The following is a 27881-nucleotide window of genomic DNA, read 5'->3' on the forward strand; positions in this document are numbered from 1 at the left end:
CATCTGTCAGAAGAAAGGATGAAAATCGAAACCCAGAACAGCTAATCAGAGCAGTGTAAGCAATGCAGCTCCTATATTATGCTTGAATCTGGAGAAAATTAGAAGCAATCTGTATGACTCCTCATTTAAATTTGAACAGACTTGGAGATCTTTTATTCAATATTTTCATTTAATGTAATATATACCCTTCTTGTTTTTTTTACTGTTTTTAATGGAGGTCGGGATTGAGGACGTGATTTTAAGTTTAACTCTGTTTGGTTTCAAGTTAGCCCATTGCTTTGCTTTGCTTTTAGTTAGTTGCACGGTGGTTTTTTTTTGGGGGGGGGTTTCCTTTTCTCTATTGATATATATATAAAATTAGTATATTATTATGTTACCGTGGTATGTTATGTTTAAATTACATTGTAGTATTTTTTTTTATTAATATCTTCTGTAATTTTATTATATTCTAACAGTGTATTAGTGTCTATATGGCTTACCTTTTTGTATACTTATTTAATAAAAAGATTTAAAAAGAAAAGAAAGCTCCTGCAGAGTGCGAGCTGCCTAACACTAAAACCGACACAGATAAAACAAAATAGATTTTTATATCATCCACGTTACATGTAAAGTATATACAGTTGGAAATAGGAAGGGTTTAAGATAAAAGTATGAATAACTATAGAAAGGAATATTGGTATTGCAGTTGATATTTTGTTTTCATGGGTGGAGACACCTACTGCAGGAAGTTAAGCACCTACCTTTAATAGAAGGTACAGTTAGTTCTGAATCAAGCTGTGATATGGTCATAGTCATAGTGTTACATAGCACAGAAATAAGCCCCTTGGCCCACCCTGTCTTTAGTAATTTCTTTACACTGAGAGTACTGGATGCGTGGAATGCCCTGCCAGGGTTATTAGTAAGGGCAGATATAAAGGGACGTTTAAGAAACTCTTAGACATAGAGGTGACAGAAAAATGGAGGGTTATATAGAAGAGAATAGTTGGATTGATTTTAGAGTTCATTAAAAGGTCAGCATAATATTGTGGGCCGAAAGGCATATACTGTACTGTAATGTATGTCTATGTTGTCCTCCTTCCCATCTGTACTAATTCCATTCAGCCACATCATTTTTTTGCTTCACCCTGCCACACCTTCTTCGTATTGTCCAATCCACTATCAGTCACCTCGCTGACCCTGCTTCGCCAAGCAGTCGATTACTGTCGTGCATTCCTGGGTTAGTTACCCTTTCACTCTCCCCATAACTGCCTCTGCTTTATCCTACACAGTCCGCTAGGCTATCACCCGTTTGGGTCCACTGGCACTCCTCCCTACCATCTTACCTTTGAGTCCTCTTGAGCTGCACTGTTCCTTTCAGGTCTGCATGAAACATTGGATAGGATCCAGAGGAGTTGTACAGGGATGATCCTGGGAATGAAAGGGTTAACGTTTGAGGAGCATTTGATGGCTCTGGGCCTGTACGTTCTGGAGTTTAGAAGAATGAAGAGGGATCCCACTGAAACCTATTGAGTATTGAAAGGCTTAGACAGAGTGGATGTTGAGAAGATGTTTCCTGTAGTGAGGGAGTCTAGGACTGGAGGACACAGCCTCAAAATAGAAGGAAATCCCTTCAGAACAGAGGTGAGGCAGAATTTCTGTAGCCATTTGGTGAATCTGTCGAGTTCATGGCCTCAGATGGATGTGGAGGTCAAGTCATTGGGTATATTTAAAGTGGAAATTGATAGGTTCGTAATTCATTAGGGTGTCAAAGACTACAGTGAGAAAGCAGGAGAATGGGATTGAGATGGATGATAAATCAGCCATGATCGAATGGCAGAGTAGACTCGATGGACTGTATCATCTAATTCTGCTTCTATGTCATCTGGTCTTATTCCTTGCCAATTCACCTTTGGGCTCACATGTGCTCTACCCTGCCTTCTCCCATTCACATCCGCATGTGCTGTTCCTCTCCCTTAGATTCGCTTGACCTCCACGCTGCTGGATCTGCACCCGGTCTGCCAGATCCACTTCATTCTACAGCTTCCGTGCTTCTCCTGGCTGCCAGCTACCCCCGTGCTTCTCCTGGCTGCCAGCTACCCCCGTGCTTCTCCTGGCTGCCTGCTACCCCCCTGCTTCTCCTGGCTGCCAGCTACCCCCGTGCTTCTCCTGGCTGCCTGCTACCCCCCCGTGCTGTGCATGGGTCACTCATGCTTGGCTCTGCCTTGTCAGCCTGTTCGTGCTTCCCCTTACCCTGTTTACTGGTTTTCACTCTGCACCTCCTCATGTGCCCTGTCCAGTTCCAATCATTTGCTCTCTCTGCTTCCACCTTGCAGCCAACACTGCTGTGCATCCCTTGGTTATTTCCCCTTCGCTTTGCACTGGTACTCTTTCACCCTGCATGGCCCTTTAAGTCATCACCTTTCCACCCTGCATCCAGTTTGATAGATCCACCCCGCTGCCTCTGGCAAGTCCTGGAGTTTAGACCCAAAGGTCAAACCTATGATCAGTGAGGTTTGGTTATTAACAGGAATGACACATTTCACTGTGTGTTTCAATGAATATTAGATTATGAGGACACACAGTCTTCTTTTATTGTCATTTAGTAATGCATGCATTAAGAAATTATACTATGTTTCTCCAGAATTATATCACAGAAACACATGACAAACCGACTAAAAAACTGACAAAAACCACATAATTATAACATATAGTTACAACAGTGCAAAGCAATACCATAATTTGATAAGAACAGACCATGGACACGGTAAAAGTCTTCTCGAAAGTCCCATCATCTCACTCAGACGGTGAACTTCCAGCGCCGCAAACTTGCCGATGCAGCATCCTGGAAGCATCTGACCACAGTCCGACTCCGAGTCCGTCCGAAAACTCCGAGCCTCCGACCAGCTCTCCAACACCGAGCGTCGAGCACCATCTCTGCCGAGCGCTTCGACCCTGGCCCCGGCAACAGGCAATAGGCAAAGCTGAGGATTTTGGGCCTTCCCCTCCGGAGATTCTCGATCGCACAGTAGCAGCGGCAGCAAAGCGGGCATTTCAGAAGTTTCTCCAGGTGTTCCTCCGTGCTTCTCACGTCCGTCTCCATCAAATCAGGATTGTGCACGGCCCCCTAGTTAACACAAACGATATCATTCGGAGCGGCCGTGCACGCTGTGTTGCGCCGCCATCTTCTCCTCCCTCCTATATATACGTGCTCTCTTCCCATTACTACCATCAGGGAGGACGTACAGCAGCTTGAAGACACGCTCAACTTTTTCGGAACAGCTTCTTCCCCCTGCCTTAACACACGTACTATTTTTGTGCTATTTATGTAATTTTTTTAAATATACCATCTATTTCTTAATGTAGTTTATAGTTTGTTTTGTAAGTATTGCACGGTACTGTTGCTGTAAAACAAGAAATTTCACGGCATATGTCAGTGGTATTAAACCTGATACTGATTCTGACTGGCATGGCTGTCGAGGTGATGCCTCTTACCGTTCAGCTTGGTGACCTCAGGACACCTGCTTGCTGTTGCCATCTGTCCAACCTTTGCATTGAGGGTGAGGGGGTCAGGAGCTGGGCAAGTGATTAAAGTGGAGGCAGGTTCCTGCGAGTGAGGGAGGGGAAGTCAGCAAGGAAACAGGAGTCGGGATGTGACATTTTTCATGCAGTAGGTCATGAGGGTCGAGGGTCAGAAGGCGATCTAATACCGAATTAATGAACACCTGGCTGTTGGGTTGACGGAGGAGGGCTTTGCAGGCAGCATCAATCATGGAGCAGGTGGAAGGCATACAAACCACGAAAGTGAACATTTGATGCTCTGAGGCCGTGTGGGGTTTGATCCATACGGTAGCGTCAGTACGCAGCTGCGCTTTGAACAGTAGATTAGTATCGGCCCCACTGACTTGTCTTTGTGGATTCCTCTGGTAAAAGAGTTCTGTCCAGTAACTGCATTCAGTCAGGTCGAGTTCATTGTCGTGTGCACAAGGTGCGGGTACAATACAAAACTTGCTTGCAGCAACATCATGGGGACATAGATTCGGACAACGCACAGAACATAAATTACACCAGAAAATGAAGGAACAGAGAAAAAAAGACAGCAAAGATCAAGGAGGAGCTTTATTCACCATACACATTTACAGATGTCAGGAATTTGCTGTTGTGTGTTAGTCAGGGCACAACATAGATCAAAAAAAAATATTCAGTAATTATAAAAAGTAAAAAATAAAGTTAGAGGTTTAAGGACGAATATGGAATAAAATGTGTATTAATACATAAATACCAACATGTATTTACAATGTAAACACCATTATAAAAAGTGGCTTAAAGTGTCTACTGGTAAACAAGACATTAGCGTACAGCAGAAGACTCAGTAAGAGACAAGTGCATTCTTTTCAGTCTCTATATTCTAATTTGTTTTCTGGATCTGACCACCACAGGTCTCAGCTCCCCAGGTGAGTGGGTGGCCTGATTACCAGCCTGCTTGTTTATTTTTTTATTTCGAGACACAGGGCGGAACGGGCCATTCTGGTCCAACGAGCCACACTGTCTGGCAACCCGCCTAGTTAACCCTATCCTAATCACAGGACAGTCTACAATGACCATCTAACCTCCTACCCGGTACGTCTTTGGACTGTAGGGAAACCAGAGCACCCGGAGAAAACCCACATATTCGCAGGGAGGACATCGAAACTCCTTACAAAGGATGCCGCGGTTGAACTCCAAATTGCAACACCCTGAGCTGTAATAGTGGCGTGCTAACCGCTATGCTCCCATGTTTGCAATGCGATCCATATCTCCATTTCCCCCGCCCACCTAATCCCCTCACCCTTCCCCTAGGTTGGCTTTGCCTTCAGAGACTGGACTTTGCATTTTCTCTCAGCCTCTGCACTGTTTTATGACATTCTTTGATGCCCAGCTCTGTGAGCACAATGTTCAGCTCTTTTCCTTATGTTTCCTTCACACAAAAACAAATTTTATCTAATTGTACGTCCTGGAAGCTTCACGTATATTGGACGTGTGCTTTTGGTACACATTGCTTGTCAGTCTTTGCTTGTGGGTAGTTTTCATTGATTCAGTTGTATTTCTGTTCTCTATTATGACTGCCTGCGAGAAAATGAACCTCAGGGTTGTATTTAGTGGCATATGCATACTTTGATCATAAATTTACTTTGAACTTTTTATACTTTGAGACTAGAATGAGAGGATAGACAGTAGGTCTAAGGCGAAAGGTGAAATGTTTAAGGGGAATCTGAGGGGAACTTCTTCACGTTGGGGGTGATGCGCCGAGGGTGGAACGAGATGCAAGTGGGAGTGGTAAGTGCAGGTTCAATTGTAGCATTGAAGAGAGGTTTGGATGAGAGTGGTATTGAGGCTATGATGTAGGTGTGGGTTGATAAGACTAGGCAGAATAATGGGTTGGCATGGACCAAATGGGGAGAGGGGACTGTATCTGTGCTCTAATACTTCATGACCCTATGTTATTTACATAAACGACATAATGCATTTAATGACTGTTCTTTGCTAACAGGTGTCATCCAGAGCACCCAGCCCAGAGGACAACTTTGCTCTTGGGGAGCACTTAACTGGCAGAAATGCTACCAAGGGAAGGGATCCTACTGCACTTCGGATTGCTGCTCATCTTGACTCTAAGCCACGAGGTTACATCCATTGAAGTCCCTCTCGATTGTAAGTGTTGTAAGTCAGTAAAAGTGATGCTGCAGAGGTGATAGGCAGGATAGGGCTGCTGCTTGGTGAAAATATTAAAGTCCAGTTCCTCTCTCAAGTTAACAAGGCTTTTGTTAATAAATGGGATCCATTAACACGCATTTATATTAATTATGAAGGTGTGTTCATGAATGGCTAACTTACTAGAAGTATGATTTCATCATAATCTGTTTTATTTATGCATAATATGTATTAATAATCAGTAAATTAATTGACATTTTTAACAATGACTTATGAAGTAACAAAAAAGGAAACTGGAGATATTCAGCAGGTCAGGCAGCATCTGTGGAGAGAGAAAGAAAGTTAATGTTCTTGGTCAGAACTAACAAACAGTCTTCAAATTGAAACATTAATTCTGTTTCTCATTCTACATGTTCTGTCCGACCTGCTGAGCATGTCCGTCCTTTTTGTGTTTAATTTGTTTCCGATACCTAGAATCTACTGTTGCTTACTTTTTGATCAGTGTATAAGTTTGACCAATGTATTGGTAAGGATTTGTTAACAAGTAGTATTTATTAATAAGCTATTATTAATATAAAAGGTATATTAAGGAGTATACATCAATAAATATTCACTAATAATTTGTATGTTATTAACTGCACATTAATACTTTCATTTACAAGATGTTGATAGTTTTTGTTGCTTTTACTAACCTGTTTTGTTTCCTCATCTATGTTCCTTCAATTTGCCTTCAATGGAACAAAAGCAAACCTTCAGAATCAGTGTAAGTTCTTCCTGTTTCTCTATGAAAGTAGCCTTCAGGTCCTCCACTCAGTACGCTTCCAGCCTCCGGATTTATCATAAGGGACAGGGTGGTTTGATACTCTACAGTGAGGCTACGGACATAGTGCTATAATATTCAGCTGCAAAACTTTTGAAATATGCTACAGAGAACTGGCAGAAACCCACACGGTTTAATGACTGTACAGCCCTATCCTATTGAAATAGTGCCCTAATAGTTAATTTAGAAGCTCAGGGTTTAAGCAGCACTTTGTGTGTGAGGTTCAAGGATGCGGAGGATTTCTACAGAATAAAAGCTTCCCACTCACGCTCAATGGACGGTCAACTAAGAATCCCTCTCTAATCTCTGTAGTCTTTACCTTCTCACTCTGTATTGAGCTGAAGCAATTCTCTGAATTTTCTTTTTATTACAAGGGAGTCGAGAGTTGCAGAGGAAAAAAGAAACAGGAATGTTTAGTTGATGCTGGAAACAGGTCAATTATAACCTTACTTCAAAATCAGTATCAGGTTTAATATCACTAGCATATGTCATCAAATTTGTTATTATGCAGTAGCAGTACATTGTAATACATAAATTACAGTAAGAAGTGTGTGTATGTGTATATATATCTAAAAAGTTAAATCAGTGCAAAAAGAGAGAAAAAAGTAGTCTATTCAGAAATCTGATGGCAGAGGAGAGGGTGTTCCTGGATTTTTGAGTGTGTGCCTTCAAGCTCCTGTACCTCCTCGCTGATTGGAGCAATGGAAAAAGGGCATGCACTGGATGATGGGGGTCCTTAATGATGAATGCCACCTTTTTGAAGCATCACTTATTGAAAATGTGCTGGGGAGGCTAGTGCCCATGATGGAGCTGACAGAATTCACAACTTTCTTCATCTGTTTCTAACATTCCTGTGTCCTTGTTTGCCCCTCTCCCCTACTTTACCTATTCCCCGCTGTCTTCTATAAAGTGGGAAAGGACTTTTAACAGAAGGAAGCCGCAGATGCACACAAGAGCAAAGAGGACAAAAGAGAATTCTGATTGGCTGAGACAGATAGGAAGAGACTGGTGGAGTCATGAACAAAATCACAGATCAGTTATGTTGAATGGCTTGTTTCCTAGTACAACATAATTCGAATCACTATATGACCTTGGATTAGACCTGTCTGAGTTGGTAGATGTGAGGCTTTTGGTGGCGCACTCAAACAAATTCTCTTGCTAGAGCGCATTTTATTTTGATAACCCCTTTCACAACTGCAGGGTGCCCTGAAACATATTCTTGCTGATTGAGTTATTTTCCGAAGTGTGAACCAGACAGCTAATTTGTGCACAGCATGAGCCCAAAAGGTCAAATGCCATCTGCTAGTTGAGCTAGAAACACCAGCTGGATCATTGGGTTGGGCTGCTTGAAGTAATTACCAAGGGATCTACAGTTCACCCCAGGCAAGCAGGAGGGCTGGTTTAACGTCACCTCCAGCGGTGTCACACTCACTCAGGAATGATCTGAAGTAGTAAGAAAGATTAGAAAGGTTATTTTAACTTGTCACACGTCCATCGAAACAGACAGTGAGATGTGTCATTTTTGCATCAATGACCAACACAGTGTGAGGATGTGCTGGAGGGCGGCCTGTAATTGTCGCCATGCTTCCAGCACCAACATAGTATGTCCTCCACTTACTAACACTAACCTGTCATCTTTGAAAAGTGGGAGGAAACCCAAGCAGTACCAGGAAGAACGTACAAGCTCCTTACAACAGCTTGCAAGAATTGAACCCCAATCACAATCGCTGGCACTTTCCTAACAGCGATGCTACCGTGCCTCCCAAACTATGCAAATTAGGCGCCCGAGTCCCTGAACTCAGGAAGTTCTGATGCTTGCAGTCTGTGCTTTAGCACACAGCAACTCAAAGGTTGCTGACAGGTTACGGCAGAGACCGTACCTGTGAACTGCCCATAATCTGTACAGTCTGCAAGTTGCAAGTGTGGCCATGAACAGAGTTTCTGGCAGGCATTCACAGCAGGACAAAAATAGTTAAAAAGGTAAATAAGTTATAGAGTCTTTGAAAATGAATCATTGGTTTTGGAATCAGTTCAGAGTTGAGGTGCGTGAAGTTACCCATGCTGGTTCAGGAGCCTGATGGCTAAAGGGTAATAACTGTTCCTGAACTTGGTGGTGTGAGAACTAAGACTTCTGTAGCTCCTTCCTGATTGCAGCAGTGAGAAGAGAGCATCGTCTCGATGGAGGAGTTCTTAGATGCTAGATACAGCTTTCTTGTGGCAGCGCTCCTTGTAGGTATGCTCAAGAGTGGCGAAGACTTTTTCTGTGATGGACTAGGTTGGATCCACCACCACTTGTCAACTTTTTCATTCTTAGTATTCCCATACCAGGCCACGATGCAACCAGTCAGGACCCTCAGTGTATAAAGCAGGAAGAGAGCATGGCCTGATGGAATGTAGCTTTGCATTCTCGGCTGCCAAAAGAGACATTTGAAACACAAGGGATCTGCAGAAGCTGGAAATCCAGAGCAGCACACACACAATGCTGGAAGATCTCAGCAGATCAGGCAGCATCTTTTGAAGGAAGTAAACAATCGATGTTTGGAACTGAGACCCTTCTCCTTTAGGTTGCCTAGCTACATCATCTTCATGGGTGAAAACATAAACTTCCCATTTCTCTCTGGGAATGTAAAATCCTTCTGAGACAGATACTACGACTTGGCTTTGTATCCTAGCACAGAAACATTTACTGCGGAGTTTTAATCCAGCATTGGTTGACTGATGCATTGTATACTTTGTCACACTTTCCATTAAGGACTCGCTGCCAAGAGTTGTGTGCTCGTTGAGGCTTGGCTGTGTCTGCTGTGTGGCCTGGCCACCTGGGTCCCCTTGCTTTGTTCCCCCATCCCTCAGCCTCATTCCAGCTGAATCTCCCCTGCTGCTCGCCGTCACCGCATTTCACCGCACACAGACGCCAATCAAGCCCTGCTCCCTTTCCGCCCTGCTGTCAAGGCCCTTACTTTCATACTTGTGAGCCAAATCGAGATGAGAACTTAATATTCAACCCCACTTGCCACCGTCTGCCTCGGGAACTACATCTCCCCCGTGGGGCACAAAGGACGCGTGGCTTTCAATATATGTTGACATCATCATTTCTCTTTCTGTGGGGTGGCACGGTAGCATAGTGCAATGCTTTGTAGCAGCCTGCTGTAAGATCGGGGATTCGATTCTTGCCACTGTCTGTAAGGAGTTTATACATTCTCCGAGGGACCGCGTGTGTTTTCTCCAGGTGCTTCAAGTTTCCTCCGACAATCCAAAGACGTACGGGACAGGATTAGTGAGGTGTGAGCAAGCTATTATGGTGCCAGGGGCATGGTGACACTTGCAGGCTGCTCAGCAGAATCTTCGCTGGTTTCATTTGACATCAAACTACACGTTTCACTGTTTCCGTATGTTTCTATGTACATTTGACAAACAAAGCTAATCTTCATCTCTTTCTTCCAAGGAAGGAGACCATTTTTATTTGATCTCCCTCCTCTCTCTTAACGTCATCCTTCTTTGTCTCCTCTCCCGCCTTCTCTTCTCCTCATCCTCTTATGCTCATCTCTCTGCTGAAGATGTTGATTCCTGGGGAACCATTTCGCCATCTCAACTGACTAGTCATTTGAAATGCACTAGCAGTAAACGTGGCAAAGCAACGGTACAGTTTTGTGGAAGAATTGTCAACATTTCCGGTCAAAACCCTGCGCCAGGACTCAGAGGAAGGGTCTGGGTCTGAAACATCAGCTGACCATTTCCCTCCACAGATGCTGCCTGACCTTCAGAGATCCTCTGGCAGCGAGCGTCTTGCTCCAGATTCCAGCATCTGCATTATTGTGTGCTTCATGCGAGGCACGCATTGTCTGGAAAAGACAGTTGACACCTTGCCGAGACAGTCCATACCCGGTTGCCTATGTTCTCACTCAGTATCCCATAGTCCTGGCCAATACCGGCCTCCAAGGACAGAAGTGGTGCTCTTAGGAGAGAGCAGGGTTAGTCCCACTCTCAAGAATAAAATTACTGTGGAATAGGAAATTTACAAAAAGTATAACAGTGTTGGCCTTGTGTGTTGAGGCAGGGAAAGAAAGTTAGACTTTTGCTCTAATTGTACTTCAGTCATGTACAGCCTGTTAATAATCTGTCATTTTTTTACCTCCTTTAATTTGTCTCTTGCAGTGAACCAGCCTCCAACCATCACCAAGCAGTCGCCAAAGGATTACATTGTAGATCCACGGGATAACGTTATGATCGTTTGTGAAGGAAAAGGGAACCCAACCCCTGTGTAGGTACCAGTGACCGGGGCACGACTTGGCCGGGTGGGGCCGGGAGGGCTCTGACTATGGGTGAGATTGCCCAGCCTTGCGGCAAGCAGATTCTATAACTAGAGGCTACTTGTGAGCAACTGTAGAAGTGTAGAAGCGATTCTGAAGAAGGGTCTCAGTCCAAAACATAGATGCTGCCTGACTTGCTGAATTTCTCCTGCACTTTGTGTGTGTTGCTCTGGATTTCCAGCATCGGCAGAATCTCTTGTATATAGAACTTTATTGCCCTCCACTGTTGAAAACTGGTTTTGCAGACTAACTGTGGAGCTCAAAGTGACTTAAAAAAAACAGGAGACTATTTGACTAGCCCATTGAGTCCCTGCCAGCTCCTTGGGGTGCAGTCTACTCGCTTCTCGAGTCTGTTGCAAAATCAGGTTGTGGTGAGCTTCCATAACCCCTTCTCAGCTCCTTGAACAAAGTACACAAATCGCCAAGACCCCAGCTTTTGAGATGCAGGAGATTCTGCAGATGCTGGAAATCTTGAGTAGCACACACACAAAATGCTGGAGGAACTCAGCAGGCCAGGCCCAAAACTTTGCCTGTTTATTTCACACCATTTTGTGCGTATTGCCCTTGTAATGTTAACCCTCTGATTCTGTACTCAGTCTCCTCCAGGAGGTTAAATCTGCATCAGCCCCTTTCAGTCAGTGTGTTCAAGAGTGTACCCACATATTGCATAAAAGAAACTCTCCCTGTCTCGCCAATGTGTTTACCAATCTGCATCATCCGCCATTGTTAACTCTTTGCAATCCATCAAAATATCCTGATATTTTGAGTTAAGCAACAGAAAAAGCTTGAAACCCTTAGCAGGTCCGGCACCACCTGTAAGGGGAGAAATGTCTTGAAACGAGGGTGGCACCAAGGTGCAGGTGGTAGAGAAACCAGCAGTGTGTGAGACCTCGGGTGCAGTCAGTGTAGAGTTTGCATGTTACCCCCCCATTGAGTATCCTCTGGCTGCACCAATCTCTCCCATATCCTAGAAATGTGTAGATTGGTAGGTTAATTGGCCAATTGCCCCTAATATATAGGTGAGAGGTAGAATCTAGCAGATGTGGGGGTATTAAAAAAAAGCTTTAGTGTAAATTAGTGTTTGGTTGGGCTAAGGGGTTTGCTTCCATACAGGACAACTCCTACATGAATGTATGAATCTCATTTCTCTTTCCACAACTGTTGGCCTGACCCGCTAAGTATTTCTGTTTATATTCGATATCTTTTTATGCCATGCTACTGCCGAAATGTGTGGCAACACTAGTAGGCTGCCCCCACACACCCTCGAGGGTGTTGGTTGTTGACACAAATGATGCATTTCCCTGTATGTTTCAAAATGCACGTGATAAATAAGCTGGAATCCTGAATCTTGATTTCCTTCTGTTTTTTGTCTGCATCTTGTTACAGTCTGTTTAAATATTCCAAGGGGAACAAACCCAACTTTCCAGGTAACAGACGTGCGAGTTAGGTTGCAGTCGAAGTTGTGTGACTGCATCGCCTCTGCCCTCTCCCTCTTTCACCTCGCCCCGAGCCAAGTTGTCGGCCATGTTTATGTCGGCAGACCTGTGCATTGTGCAGGGGGGCACACTCCATCTTCAGCAGGAGAAATAAGAGTAATGCTTATACCTTTGCAACGTGAATGTGCTGCCAGTCTAGCAGCTAACCACAACTGTGCTTGCAAATTGCTTCCTGATTTAACCCAGCTAACCCTTTCACAGAGACTGGAGTTTGCTTCTCATTATGTGATCGACTCCCGATGTGATCAAGGATCAACTTTACTCGCCACGTACATTTACTTGTATTAGGAATTTGTTGCGGTGTATTGGCGTGACATACAACATAAAACAACAGTCAACAATTATATAGAAAAAAGAATTATATGAAATAAAGTTAGAAACACAGATATGGAATAAATATGCATTAATGCCAGCATGTATTTACGATGTAAGCAGGATTATAAAAAGTGGTCCTGATGAAGGATCTCATCCGAAACTTCGACTGTTTACTCTTTTCTATAGATGCTGCCTGACCTGCTGAGCTCCTCCAGCATTTTTTATGGGTTGCTTATAAAAAGTGGTGTATTCCTGGCAGGAAAATCAATGCTTGCTGCTCCTTACACCTGGGCTCCAAATATCCGTTCTTTTTTTTTATTATTTCTGCCGATTTTAGTCAGGTGTCCTAGATATCGGAAGCAAGGATAGTGCGATGGGTGTGATTCTACTTCACTCCCACTTCTGTTGTCCATTTACAGTTTGTTGTTAGCCTTAACCAAGTTACCTACCTGCCTTACTTGGCATCACATTTGTTCCTAAGGCAAAGATTGTGGTTTCAAATTCTGCCTCTGAAAATTGAAAGCATAATCCAAGGTGATAGTGTTATCTATCATTGTTTTCATGGCAGTCCTTAGGAATGGGTCCCTTTTTTCAGTAGCATTCTGGAGTGTCAGTGAGTATTAGTAAGAGACAGTCATAATGATGGAAAGAGTCATTTATAAAATTGTGTTTGTGAATAATTTTGAGCAAGAAGCCTGATTTGCCCTGAGTGTTCTTGTCCAGCCGATAACCTGATTGTATTTCCACAGATTCTCATGGACCCGCAATGGAAAGTATTTCAATGTTGCCAAAGATTCTAGAGTGTCTATGAGATCGCGGTCAGGAACTCTGGTCATGGACTTCCGATATAGTGGCCGGGCAGAGGACTATGAGGGCGAGTATCAGTGCTCAGCCAGAAATGACCACGGCACAGCGCTCTCCAACAAAATACACCTCCAGGTTTCCAGTAAGTTTGCACTGACTCTCAAACTATTTGAGGGTACAGTTAGAAGGCTAGGGGGTGGCATGATTGCATAGCGGCAAGCACAAACACTGTACAGCGCGAGTGATTACCGATCAAGGTTTGATTCCTGGCACTGTCATAAGGAGGTTGTATGTTCTCTCCATGACCACATGGGTTTCCTGCTGGTGCTGTGATTTCATCACACATTCCAAAGATGTAAAAGTCAGGGTTTGCAAGTTACAGGCTTGCTATGCTGGTGCCAGAAGCATGATGACACTTGCAGGCTGCTCCCATCAAATCCTCGGCTGCAAAATGATGAATTTCACTCTATGTTTCAATGTTTTGATGTATAGGTGATAAATAAAGCAAATCATTAAATCTTTAGAAAACACCACTGCAGTGGTGGTTTGATTTCAGTTGCATAATGTAACCAGTATACGCTCAATAGCCACTTTATTAGATATACCTACACACCTGCTCGTTAATACAAATATCTAATCAGCCAATCATGTGGCAGCGACTTGGTGCATAAAAGCAGCAGACATGGTCAAAAAGTTCAATTGCTGTTTAAACCAAACAACAGAATGGGAAAGAAATGCGATCTAAGTGACTTTGACCATGGAATGAATGTTGGTGCCAGACGGAGTGGTTTGCATATCTCAGACACTGCTGAACTCCTTTTTTTTTTCTATACAAAATATTCTTATTAAAAATTCAGTGTTTTATATATATACAAAACAGTGACTAACACAATTACTTAGATTAGATTATGAGAACACTCAGTCCTCTTTTTATTGTCATTTAGAAATGCATACATGCATTAAGAAATGATCAATGTTTCTCCGGAGTGATATCACAGAAAACAGGACAAACCAAAGACTAACACTGACACAACCACATAATTATAACATACAGTTCCAGCAGTGCAAAGCAATACCATAATTTGATAAAGAACAGACCATGGCCACGGTAAAAAAAGAAGTCTCAAGTCCCGATCGACTCCCGAGTCCCCGATAGCAGGTGGCAAAAGGGAGAAACTCCCTCCCATAAACCACCAGGCACTGTCAACTTGTCGATGCCTTGGAAGCAGCCAACTACAGCTGACACTAAGTCCGTCCATCCGAAAACTTTGAGCCTCCGATACGGCCTCCTGAGCGCCATCCTCTGCCGAGTGCCTTCGACTTCGCCCCGGCCGCCGAAACAAGCAAAGCCGAGGATTCGGGGCCTCCTGCTCCGGAGATTCCAGTTACCACACAGTAGCAGCGGCAGCGAAGCGGGCATTTCAGAAGTTTCTCCAGATGTTCCTCTATACTCTCACGTCTGTCTCCATCAAATCAGAATTGTGCACAGTCCCCTACTTGACAGATTACAGATATCATTCACCAGAGAGGCTGCGCGCGCTGCGTCACACTGCCATCTTCTTCTCCTCCTACTTTACTACAAATAGACATTACACATTAAACCAAAATGTTTCCATCTCTGTCAATGATGGTAATTACCCCCCCCGCAGAGCCCAACGGTCCCAGAACGCCTTTAAGGTCGCCGTGAACAGTGCGTGTTCCTTTTCAATATTTACCCAGGCACGAACATACTCCCTAAACATTGCCAGGCAGTCTACCTGGGCAGATCCTCCTGCCACCCATTTCCAAGACCCAAGGACGGCTGATTTCGCCAGTCCCAGGAGCAGGTTGACAAGGACATCCTCATCCCTCCATGCCCCCCTCCTTACTGGATGACTGTATATAAATAGGGTGGGGCTAAAATGCAACCAGAATGCGAGAAGCAGCCCACACAGATACGCAAAAAGGGCCTGCAGCCTCACACACTCAATGTACATGTGGTACACGGTCTCCTCCAGCCCACAGAAGTGACATGCGGCTGGGAGATCTGTGTACAAACTAAAGAATTTATTACAAGGCACCGCTCTATGCAGCAGCCTCCACCCCAGATCCCCAAGGTGCGTGGGAAGAACTCCCTCATAAAGGGACCTCCATTCTGGACCCCCTCACCTCCAGGTGGAAAGACCGACCTCCATGGCGTGTCGGGACGGTGGACAAGGGCTAGGAAGTGGAGGGTGTGGAGCAGCAGCCCATAGAATTACCTCCTACCTGCATCTCTGGATGGGATTGTGGGTGTCGAGGAGAGACAGCTCAAGTTGTGTGGACTCAGCTCTCGGATAAGATTGCGGGGCCTGGGCCCGACAAGCAACTCAGTCTGAGTCGTTCCACACACCTGAGCTGCACCGACATCCGTTGGGGTAAGGCAAGGGTCGGCCAGGACTCCACCCTCTGCCAGAGGAGGGGATTCCCGGTGTGAGGCAACCATGTTCCAGACTCTCAGTAGGTCCTGATAGAAGCCGGGCAGACTTCGCAAAGCAGCACGGCTGACGCCCGCCGATGGTAGCCGCATCTCTTCATGAAGACAGCAGCCCTTCCGGAGGAAGAATGTCGCCAACACGTGCCACCTGGGAGGGTGCTCGACATACAGGAGTCTCTGCAGAGTCCTGAGGCGGAGAGCCGCCAGTCGCGTACGTGCACACACCAGTGACTGTCCATCCTCTCCCACTGGGAAATTCAGGACCACTGCAGATAGCCAGTGTTTCCTGTTACCCCAGAAGAAGTCTACTAACTTCCTCTGCATTCTCCCTACAAAGGGGGCAGGAGGGCCCAAGGTGACCATCCGGTACCACAACATGGAGGCCACCAGCTGGTTTATGACCACCACTCTGCCTCAATAGGAAAGCACCCTGAGAAGGCCTGATCAGTGTCCCAGCCAGGCCATGACTTTCGTCTCCAGGTCCTGTCAGCTCACTAGCCAGGTCTCCCCAGAAGGACTCAGGTGGACTCCCAGATAGAGAAGACGTCTGGTGCTCCACTCAAAAGCTTTCATCTCCTCCCGCAGGGAGTCCACCTGCCACTGACCCACTAAGAGTCCACAACATTTCGTCCAGTTGGTCCTAGCAGAGGATGTCGCTGAGAAAACTTCCTGGCACTCGCGCATCCTCTGCAGGTCACTGGGATCTGTCACCATGAGGAGTACATCGTCTGCGTAGGCTGAGAGGACGACCTCCATGTCCAGTTCACACAGAACCAGACCTGTCAGCCTTTGCCGAAGAAGGCTCAGGAATGGCTCAACATAGATCGCATAGAATTGACCGGACATGGGGCACCCCTGACGTACTCCTCTTCTGAAGAGAATGGGCGCTGTCAGTGATCCATTGATCCTAACAAGGCACTCTGCGGCAGAGTATAGGAGCGGAACTCGGGCCACAAAGTTTTGTCCAAGCCCAAAAGCCTGCAGAGTGCCCACCCACCAGGAAACTGTGGTCTACCCTGTCAAACGCCTTCTCCTGGTCAAGAGAAAGAAACGCTGCTGAACTCCTGGGATTTTCACACACAACAGTAGAGTTTACAGAGAACGGTGCAAGAAGCAAAACACTTTGTGACAAAAATGCCTCATTAATGAGAGGGGCCAGAGCAGAATGACCAGACCGGTTCAAGCTGTCAGGAAGGCGACAATAACTCAAATAACCATGTGTTACAACAGTGGTGTGCAGAAGAGCATCTCTAAATGCACAACACATTGAACCTTGAAGTGGATGGGCTACAGCAGCAGAAGACCATTAATACAGACTCAGTGGCCACTTTGTTTAGATACAGGAGCTACTAGTAAAGCGGCCACTGAGTCTATATTTGCACCTACTAGAAATTTGCTGCAGTGTGGTGACATGATATGTAACAAAAAACAACATTCAACAATTACATAAAATAAGTTAGAAGTTAAAAATATGGATTGTGTTGGCATGTGGCCAAGTGGTTAAAGCATCGGTCTAGTGATCTGAAGGTCGCTAGTTCGAGCCTCAGCTGAGGCAATGTGTTGTGTCCTTGAGCAAGGCACCTAACCACACATTGCTCTGTGACAACACCGGTGCCAAGCTGTATCGGCCCTAGTGCTCTTCCCTTGGACAACATTGGTGGCGTGGAGAGGGGAGACTTGCAGCATGGGCAAGTGCTGGTCTTCCATACAACCTTGCCCAGGCGTGCACCCTGGAAACCTTCCAAGGCGCAAATCTATGGTCTCGCAAGCCTATATATAAAAATATGGATATTGAATAAAATGTGCATAGATATATAAATACCAGTATGTATTTACAATGTAAACAGCATTGCGAAAATCGTTTTGTACGGTTCAGTGATTGAGGCTATAGATGGTAGTAGTGGTCGGGGGGGAGTGGGGTTTAGTAACTAAAGTGATGCAGCTGATGATGTAGAATATTCCACAGCTAATATATCAGCCTACACTAAATGTCCAGACCTCTTGATCAGAACACTGTGCATGTTATAACTAAAGTGCATGTTTAAAGTGCATGTTATAATTAAAGTGCACTGTGCATGTTTTAACTGTGCAGCGCACTGTGCATGTTGTAACTAAAGTGATGTACGTAGCTAATGATGTAGAATATTCCACAGCTAATATATCAGCCTATACCAAATGTCCAGAACCCCTGCTACTCACAATCAGAACACTGTGCATGCTATAAGTATCTTCAGCCCATAACAGTAATTTATGCAGCAGCATTTTAGTTTGTGTTTTCATTCACAATATAATCTCTAGATCTGCTGCCTTATATGAACAGTGACAAAAAGAGAACTAGAATTAAGAGACTAGTAATCAAATTCAAGTTCAGGTTGAATTGTATGGCAGCACCACTGGGAAGGGGATATGAAAGAGGTGATTTATACAGTAAACCAACACAGTCTGGTTCCTTACAGATCCAAACTTGGGTGCTATGATTGCTTACCTTCTAACTGTTCCTTGAGCATCTCCTCTAACGAGTGCTATCTGTTCTGATGGGTCCTTTCATAGGCCTCCCGCTATCTGCTCCTTTGGTGGCAAGAACCATACTTCACATGACATCCATTTTCCTGTTGTATAACTAATGTGAGTTCTCTTGATTGACCCTGCAGGCTTCAGTGTAGTGACTACCTTGACATCATACAAAGGAACGGGAGAAGTCCTGGTTCTTCTGAGATAGTGTATTTACTTGTTTAACATTCATTTCATTTCCTTCCCTCAATTCCACCCCACCACTGCAGCCAAACTAATATTCACACCTAGCCCTGTCCAATTACTTTACAAGATGTAACCACATTGATTTCTCTAACTTCCGTAATTTCTCCCCCTCACTCCTGTCTTTTTTATTCATCACCCTCCCATCCCTTCTCTTCCACTCACCTTCCATCACCTCCCTTTGGCTCCCCTCCTCCTTTCTTTTCCTTCCATGTTCCACTGACTCTAATCAGCTCTCTCCTTCTTCATCCCTTGACCTCTTCCATCTATCCCTTCCCAGCTTCTTACTTCATTACCCTCTTCCCCCACCCACCCACCTTTCCCCTCACCTGGTCTCATCGATCACCTGTAGTACACCGCCCATCCTGCACTTTCTCATTCTGGCTTCTGCCTCCTTTCATTCCAGTCCTGATGAAGAGCCTTGACCTGAATTGCTGACTGTTTTCTCCCCCTTCCATAGATGCTGCCTGACTTTCTGTCCTCCAGTATTTTGTGTGTGTTGCTTAAGATGCAATGGGGGACATGATTTAAAGTTGAATATATTCAGGTTGGGGAATGTTATGATTTGACAGGGATATGCTAGAGCCAACTGCTTGTTTAAAGCCACTGGTATTTGTTTCTGGCTGGGATGTACTGAACCCTTTTACATTGATGACCTCTTTGTGACTTTCATGTGCAGAAGCTCCCCTGTGGAGGAGGGGGAATGTGGAGCCATTCGTAGTTCAGGAAGGAGCATCCGTGGTTCTTCCCTGCCAACCACCCCCAGGTCTTCCGCCTCCTGTCATCTTCTGGATGAACAGCAGTAAGTTTCAGTCACTCTTGGGCTTTTATATTCCTACTAATGTCAATTGTTTCTCCAGAAGTCATATTCAGGTTCCCTCTTGTGGCTTAGTCATAGGATGGTGTGGGGACCTAGATGGGAATTTACTGGACCTCTCATTCTCTCCTATTTTCATACTTGTCTTCCTGAGAGCACCCAAAACAAGTTGACAATATATTGGACAACCCATCGGATTACCTTCTTGTTCCCTGTGCAAAACCTGGTTTCAACTCGGCGCAGGTTACAATACCATTTTCATCCCTTTTTCCCTTATTGTTGGATCTTGACTGCTACTCGCTCAACTCTCCCCTTTAATAAACTTCCCCTTCTCTCTCCTCCTCCTTATTTCAAGGGCTCTACAACTCATATTCTCAGTCTTAATATTATTATTTGTTTTTTTGCATTTGCACAGATTGCCTCTTTTGATTGTTTGTCAGTTTCTGTGTGTAGTTTTCATTGATTTTATTGTATTTCTTTGTTCTTCGCAAGAAAATGATTCTCAGGATGACATATACATACATCGATAATAACTTTACTTTGAACTTATCATAATCTTCGCTCATTGACGACTGCATTGGCGCTGCTTCCTGCACGCATGCAGAACTCGTTGACTTTATTAACTTTGCCTCCAACTTTCACCCTGCCCTCAAGTTTACCTGGTCCATTTCCGACACCTCCCTTCCCTTTCTAGATCTTTCTGTCTCTGTCTCTGGAGACAGCTTATCCACTGATGTCTACTATAAGCCTACTGACTCTCACAGCTATCTGGACTATTCCTCTTCTCACCCTGTCTCTTGCAAAAACGCCATCCCCTTCTCGCAATTCCTCCGTCTCCGCCGCATCTGCTCTCAGGATGAGGTTTTTCATTCTAGGATGAGGGAGATGTCTTCATTTTTTAAAGAAAGGGGCTTCCCTTCCTCCACTATCAACTCTGCTCTTAAACGCATCTCCCCCATTTCACGTACATCTGCTCTCACTCCATCCTCCCACCACCCCACTAGGAATAGTGTTCCCCTGGTCCTCACCTACCACCCCACCAGCCTCCGGGTCCAACATATTATTCTCCGTAACTTCCGCCACCTCCAACGGGATCCCACCACCAAGCATATCTTTCCCTCCCCCCCTCTCTCTGTATTCCGCAGGGATCGCTCCCTACACAACTCCCTTGTCCATTCGTCCCCCCCATCCCTCCCCACTGATCTCCCTCCTGGCACTTATCCGTGTAAGCGGAACAAGTGCTACACATGCCCTTACACTTCCTCCCTTACCACCATTCAGGGCCCCAAACAGTCCTTCCAGGTGAGGCATCACTTCACCTGTGAGTCGACTGGGATGATATACTGCGTCCGGTGCTCCCGATGTGGCCTTTTATATATTGGTGAGACCCGACGCAGACTGGGAGACCGCTTTGCTGAACATCTACGCTCTGTCCGCCAGAGAAAGCAGGATCTCCCAGTGGCCACACATTTTAATTCCACATCCCATTCCCATTCTGACATGTCTATCCACGGCCTCCTCTACTGTAAAGATGAAGCCACACTCAGGTTGGAGGAACAACACCTTATATTCCGTATGGGTAGCCTCCAACCTGATGGCATGAACATTGACTTCTCTAACTTCCGCTAGGCCCCACCTCCCCCTCGTACCCCATCTGTTACTCTTTTTTATGCACACATTCTTTCTCTCACTCTCCTTTTTCTCCCTCTGTCCCTCTGAATATACCTCTTGCCCATCCTCTGGGTCACCCCCCCCCCCCGTCTTTCTTCCCGGACCTCCTGTCCCATGATCCTCTCATATCCCCTTCTGCCTATCACCTGTCCAGCTCTCGGCTCCATCCCTCCCCCTCCTGTCTTCTCCTATCATTTTGGATCTCCCCCTCCCCCTCCAGCTTTCAAATCCCTTACTCACTCTTCCTTCAGTTAGTCCTGACGAAGGGTCTCGGCCTGAAACGTCGACTGCGCCTCTTCCTATAGATGCTGCTTGGCCTGCTGCGTTCACCAGCAACTTTGATGTATGTTGCCATAATCTCCTTATACTTATTCTCACGTGAACCCTTTCTTTCCTTCTCCGCACCTTACTCCCATCACATTTCTTGCTCCCTCCTTCTACCATCTTACTTCTCACTCTCACTCATTTTCTTTTCCTCTGTCTCTTTACATTGGTCTTTCTCCCCTTTTCTCTCTTTGTTTCTGTTTCCTACATAGAACATAGAATAGTACAGCACAGTACAGGCCCTTCAGCCCACAATGTTGTGCCGACCCTTAAACCCTGCCTCCCATATAACCCCCCCCACCTTAAATTCCTCCATATACCTGTCTAGTAGTCTCTTAAATTCCACTAATGTATCTGCCTCCACCACTGACTCAGGCAGTGCATTCCACGCATTCCTGAGAAAGGGGAGAGAAAACGAGGAAAATTGGCACAGGTTAAAGACATAAATTCAGAGGTCATAAAGAGATGGGCATTTGATGGATTAAAGTACTTAAAAAGTTTGACATGGAGGTAGGAGCACCAGAGTTTGTCAGGTGGGGCATTGTGAGGGACACAAAGTGAACACAGTGGGGGGAAGTTACAGGGTAACCACACACATCCTACATTGAAACTTTCAGCTAGACACAGGATTGTGTTTGTGAGTGGTGCAGTGTATTGTGTAAAGCACACAGAGCGCATAGCAAACTGAAGTATTAAACAAGTGGCCCGGTAGCACAGTGGTTAGTGCACCACTTTACAGCAGCCAGCTGTAAGTTCGGGGTTTCAATTCCCACTCCTGCCTGCGAGGAGTTTGTACGCTCTCCCTGTGGCCGTGTGAGCTTCCTTTCACATTCCAAAGATGTACGGTTTGAGTTAGTCAGTTGTGGGCATGCTTTATTGGTGCTGTAAGTGTGGTGACACTTTGCTGGCTGCCCAGCACAAATTCTCGCAGATTTACTTTGAAGGAAAAGATTAATTTCACTATACATGTGACAACTAAAGTTAATCATCTCTGTCTAGTATACTTAATGGGGGTTGGTGGTGTTGTGTGGGGTGAAGGGCTATGAGGTGGGGTTCTGAGAGAAAGATTAGTCAGGGAGTGACTCTGGCTATAATTTCTTAGTGGGGGGGGTTGATGGCATTGTGTGGTGTGAAGAGGCAGGAGATGGATGGGAAACAAAGATTAGTCAAGGAATGATTCTAGAATTACTTAATGGGGGTTGTTGGCATTGTGTGACGTGAAGAGGCAGGAGATGGGAGAGGAAGATTAGTCAGGAAACGAATGAGAACAAATAACTTTATACAATGAGTTTTCTAAGGAGCTTTTGAAAATAATTCAGGAATAACCCATGTTAGAAATACAGAGGAAGGAAATTCATAGACCTGTGGTATTCGATTAAGAATTAGTGGGAGCAGTAGTACAGAGGGGAGTGAGACTTCGGGCAGAGAGAAGCCAATGGACTGTCCATGCTGAGTGATGATCTGCTTGCTTTCAGATATGGATCTGATCCCTCAGGATACACGGGTCTCTCAGGCTCTGAATGGGGATCTCTACTTCTCCAACGTGAAGCGCAGTGATGCACGTTTTGATTACATCTGCAATGCCCGGTTTCCCTTCACTCAGACCATCCAGCAGAAAAACCCCATCACCATCAAAGTACTGACCAGTGAGTATCAGTCCTCCTGCAATGGTCTTTCAGTCCCTATCCTGTCATCAAAGAGGTTATTGTTCAAGGGTTCATGATGGAATTCAGTTGCAACCTAATGTAATGACTGTAATGTTAAGGAATACAAATCCAGCCATCCATTGTGGACGAGGAGCACTGAAAGGTCGAAGCGCTGAATACCTTACTGGGCTGATATCTCAACACCCTAAATCTTTCCATTCCAATCGGAACATAACTTCTGTATGTGACCCTCGTCTCCTGCCCCAGAGCATTGATCAAAGGAGTCTCCAGCATTGTCCAGAGATATGATTCTGCTGTGTGGGCATTCTTCAGTCACTTAGTGCCATCTCCACTGCTGGAGTCTATGCCGAACATACACACAGCCCCTGTGCACTAGCCGTGGTCCCAATTTCCACATGTCCCGTCAATTCTCCAGAGCCCCAGTTTCTGGTCCACTTTACTCACCAGGCCCTTGTTTCTGCTGTCTGTCCACTCACCAGAATTCCAGCTCTCATTCTTTGTTCAGTCACAGGGGCCTGTTTCCCACTCACTGGGACCATGATTTCCACTGCTTTGTCCACTCACCAGGACAATGATTCTGCTCCCTCGTCACTCACCAGGGCCCAGAGCTCCCACACTCATTTTAACTCATCCAGTTCTGTTTCCCGTGCTCCCCTGAAACTTACTGGCTTTGCTGAAATATCACGAGTCATCGAATCACAGAAAAGCACAGCACAGAAACAGGCCCTTTGGCCCATCTAGTCTGTGCCGAACCACTTAAACTGCCTGCTCCATTGATCTACACCTGGACCATGATCCTCCATACCCCTACCATCCAGATACCTATCCAAACTTCTCTTAAATGTTGAACTCAAGCTCGCATGCACCACTTGTGCTGGTAGATCGTTCCACACCCTCAAAACCCTCTGAGTGAAGAAGTTTCCCCTCATGTTCCCCTTAAACATTTCACCTTTCACCCTTAACCCATGACCTCTAGTTGTAGTTCCATTTAACCCCCGTGGAAAAGTGCCTGCTTGCAGTTACTCTATCTATACCCCTCATAATTTTGTATACCTTTATCAAGTCTCCGCTCAATCTTCTACATTCCAAGGAATAAGGTCCTAAATTATTAAATCTTATCATATAAATCAGGTCCTCCAGTCCCAGCAACATCCCTATAAATTTTCTCTGTACTCTTTCAACCTTATTTACATCTTTCCTGTAGTGCCATCTCTAATAAAAAAAAAAGAACCAGTAGACTGGAGTAGAAATAAAATTAACATCTGATGATCCAGAAAATCTGGCACCACCAAGGTTTCAAGCATACCAGATTAACCATGTTTAACTGTAGTTTGCACCCACAGCCCACCAACTCCTGTGGACGATGCCAAGTGCTCTGGGTCTGTGCTTCACCAGAAGGTTTGCTGCTGGCTGACATTCAGGAACATATTTGGGCCTCTTATATCAGGCTGCAGAAATAGATATAATTGCAGATTTCATGTGAGGGTCTTCTGTATCTTGTGCTGATAATTATTTTAACAGAGGTTTACATCTTTCCTAAATTATTGCTGAAAGGATGTCTTGGAACAAAGTGCAGGGGACTTTTATGAGGAGAGTATCAGGAATGTGGTATCTCAGTTACATTGCATTCCTGGAAACCCCCAATAGCTCACCTTGGAACAGTAAAGATTGAAGCAGATTTGGATTTTGATAGGGAAGAGAACTTTAGTTTCCAATGGAAAATGGACTTCAGGTAATTGACATAAGAACAAAAGTCAGAAGAATAATGTGGTTTACATGGTGAGCTGTCATGCTGTATAATGCCCTGCCTAATGGAAGCAGATTCAACAAACTCATTTGAGATGGAACTGGATAAGTCTGTGATGGAGGAAAAATGTGTAGCATTGCTGGAAAATGCGAGGTGAGTATGACTAATGAGATAGATCTTTCAAAGGGCTGACACAGAAATGATGGACAAAATAGCCTCTTTGTGTACTGTACTGATCTTTACTTGTCTGTCAGTCACCGTATGCATCCCATCCACAGAACTAGTTGGTATGGTGACGCTGTTGATTACATTTCAACAAGGTCACATCTTTGATCATTGCTTGAAATCTCTGTTTCCATGTTTACTTAATACATAGGTGGAGGTTATTTGGCTCGTTCAGTCTGCCCACTCACAAAGAAATGTCATGTCCGTACAAATTTCCCTATTATGCGTTCTCATGCATTCCTGAAACTACACAAGGGGCAATTTTCAGTGGCTAACTAACCAATCTACCAGCAATTATCTGAGATGTACGAGGATTCTGGATAGAACACATGCAATGGCAGGTAGAATCTGTAAACTTGACACAAAGATTACAGAGATTCAGAATTAGTCCTTCTAAAGAATGTCTAAAAAACCATTCCAAAGAAGCAGAAAACAAAATCACAATGAGGGATCTCAGCTGAACTGCTATCCAGTGACCTTTGGAAGGTTTGGTGAGGGTGTCATCAGCTTCAGATAGGATGCATATCATTATCAATGAGCAGGCTTGTTTTGACTGTTTGTCAGACAGTACCATGGCCATGGAACACTACCCCAATGGGGGGCCAGATGTTTCAGAACCACAAAGTGGGCAGCAGAAATATTGATTAAACTAATAAAGTAGAAATGTGAATATTTGGCAGCTTTCCTTTTTCCATTCTTTATTATTGTTCTCCAATAATAAAGAGCTCTCATATCAGTACCTCTGACACCTTGCAACTTGTGAAGTGATCCTGCTGTGGAGCTACACATTCCTCAAGTTTCCTTCTGGAATTCGTCACAATCTAATGGACAAAGGAGGACCCCTTTGCACACCCTTCTCCCAACCCACTGAAAGAAGTGGCACTCACATCAGATCACGTTTTACTCTATCATAATGCTGCCTTGCTCCGTCACACTGCTGTTTTAAGTTTTTAATTGTGCTAACCTGATATTTGATCTTCAGTTCACTGATCAGTAATGTATCACTGGACATATGCTCTTTTTCTCACTTTGAGTGTCTCTTTCATTTTTTATAAATATAATTCTCCCTACATCCTTCAGATAGTTTTCCTGTGATCATCCTGCTTATCTATTGTTGCCTTCAACCTCCTCAGTCCTCCCTTGTTTCATAGGACTCAGAACAGTATAGTACACTTCAGGCCCTTAAGTCAGTTGTGTCAACCTTTTAATCTACTCTATGATCAATCTAACTCTTCCCTTCACAACCCATATCTCTCAATTTATCTTTCATTCATGTGCCTACCTAAGTGTTTTGTAAATGTCTGTCCTGTATCAGCGTCTACCACCCTCCCAAGCACCTAACTCTCTCTGTGTGAAAACACCTACCTCTGGCATCTCCTCTAAACTTTCCTCGACTCATGTCCTCTGGTTTTAGCCATTGCCACACTGGGAAGAAGGTGCTAGCTGTCCACTCTATCAATGCCTCTCATAATCCTATACACTACACCTCTATCATATGGCCTCTCATCCTCCTTTGCTCCAAAGAAAAAAGCCCAGCTCACTCAGTCTTTCCAGCCTTTCTTCTGTATTCCATCTTCTTCTTGCACTTCCATCATCCCTCCACCCCTTCCCCCCTTGCTTCGCCTCTGTTGCCGATTCTCCCTTGTCTTTTGCCTCTCACGTCCTTTTACCCCTCCCAAGTTTCACCATTTCTCCTGCTGTTCTGCTGATCCTGCAAGCTCATGTTATTTTATTTGTTACAGTGGATACCAATTACGAATCAGTGCCAACTGTTCTGAATGAAACTGATGGTGAGTTATGGCACCTTCGAGAGAACTTTGTGTTCTAACCCTCTAATCCCCTACTCAGCTTAACCTGTGTATTAACCTGATGTCTCACTCTGAGGTGAAAGCTGTACTCAGGTTTTGATGGAGCATTTGCAACACTAGAGTATCGGAGGGAATCTGGTAACTATAAATGGAAATGGGCCAGAAATGCCTCAGGTATATGGAGCAGCTTTGCATGTATTAGACTGAATTTATTCCAGTGTTTACTGTACAACTTGGAGAAAATTACAGCCCAAAATTATAGAATGTAGAACATTTCAGGAAAGTACAAGCCCTTTGGCCCACAATGTCATGCCAACCTTTTAACCTGTTTAAGATCAATCTAACCCTTCCCTCCTACATAGCCCTCCATTTTTCATTAGGGAGGAAATTATAACTGACCCCAATTTCTGCATGTGCAGCAGTAAGGCAAGCCAAGGTGTCCCAAAGAAGAAAATCAAAGCCTGTGTGGCAATAATTAGCTCGCACAATGTTGCCAAAAACAAAAATATGATAGGACAATGAGAGGAAGAGTTTTAAGGAGAGGTCTCTGGCCTCGGGGCACCTAGTTCCTGTCACTGAGAGATGGAAGGAGAGGCAGGGGTAAATGTGGTCCATCATTGGTGGAAGTCAAGAACTCCCAAGCCATCATGAGATTTGTGGACGAGTTTGTTGGCTTGAGAGAACGTGGCCACATACATTCTGTCGTTGTGGTGAATTCTGATGCCAGGTATTTGACAGTCTAGTGATGCTGAACATGTCAACTTCGCCAGCACCTTGCATTAGACTTGGGTGAAAACCGAGGAAAAGGAGAACACTCCACCTCTTGTGGCACCTCCTCCTTGCCATTGCATTACAGCTGATCTGCATCTTAATTCGACCCAGCTACCTTAACTCTTTTAGTGTTATTAGCTTTGTCTCAGGAAAAAAAAACATTACTCCCAACTTTGAAAATTTCAATAGCTTTCCCTTGGGTTGCCTTCAGAATAAACTACTTTTTTTTTGGGAGG

General features: G+C 44.8%; 1 protein-coding gene across 1 annotated transcript in view; it reads left to right on the plus strand.

Moving 5' to 3' along the window:
* Positions 1-27881, plus strand: part of nfasca (neurofascin homolog (chicken) a) — a 167856-nt gene that overhangs the window by 58013 nt on the left and 81962 nt on the right. The window contains exons 3-8 of the mRNA XM_063065364.1: positions 5507-5664; positions 6410-6427; positions 10637-10742; positions 13352-13548; positions 19295-19417; positions 22903-23073. Coding sequence (XP_062921434.1) covers positions 5571-5664; positions 6410-6427; positions 10637-10742; positions 13352-13548; positions 19295-19417; positions 22903-23073 — 709 coding nt within the window. The 5' untranslated portion in view covers positions 5507-5570. The remainder of the gene's footprint in view (positions 1-5506; positions 5665-6409; positions 6428-10636; positions 10743-13351; positions 13549-19294; positions 19418-22902; positions 23074-27881) is intronic.

The sequence above is a fragment of the Mobula hypostoma genome, chromosome 13 (assembly GCF_963921235.1).
Source record: "Mobula hypostoma chromosome 13, sMobHyp1.1, whole genome shotgun sequence".
NCBI lineage: Eukaryota > Metazoa > Chordata > Chondrichthyes > Myliobatiformes > Myliobatidae > Mobula > Mobula hypostoma.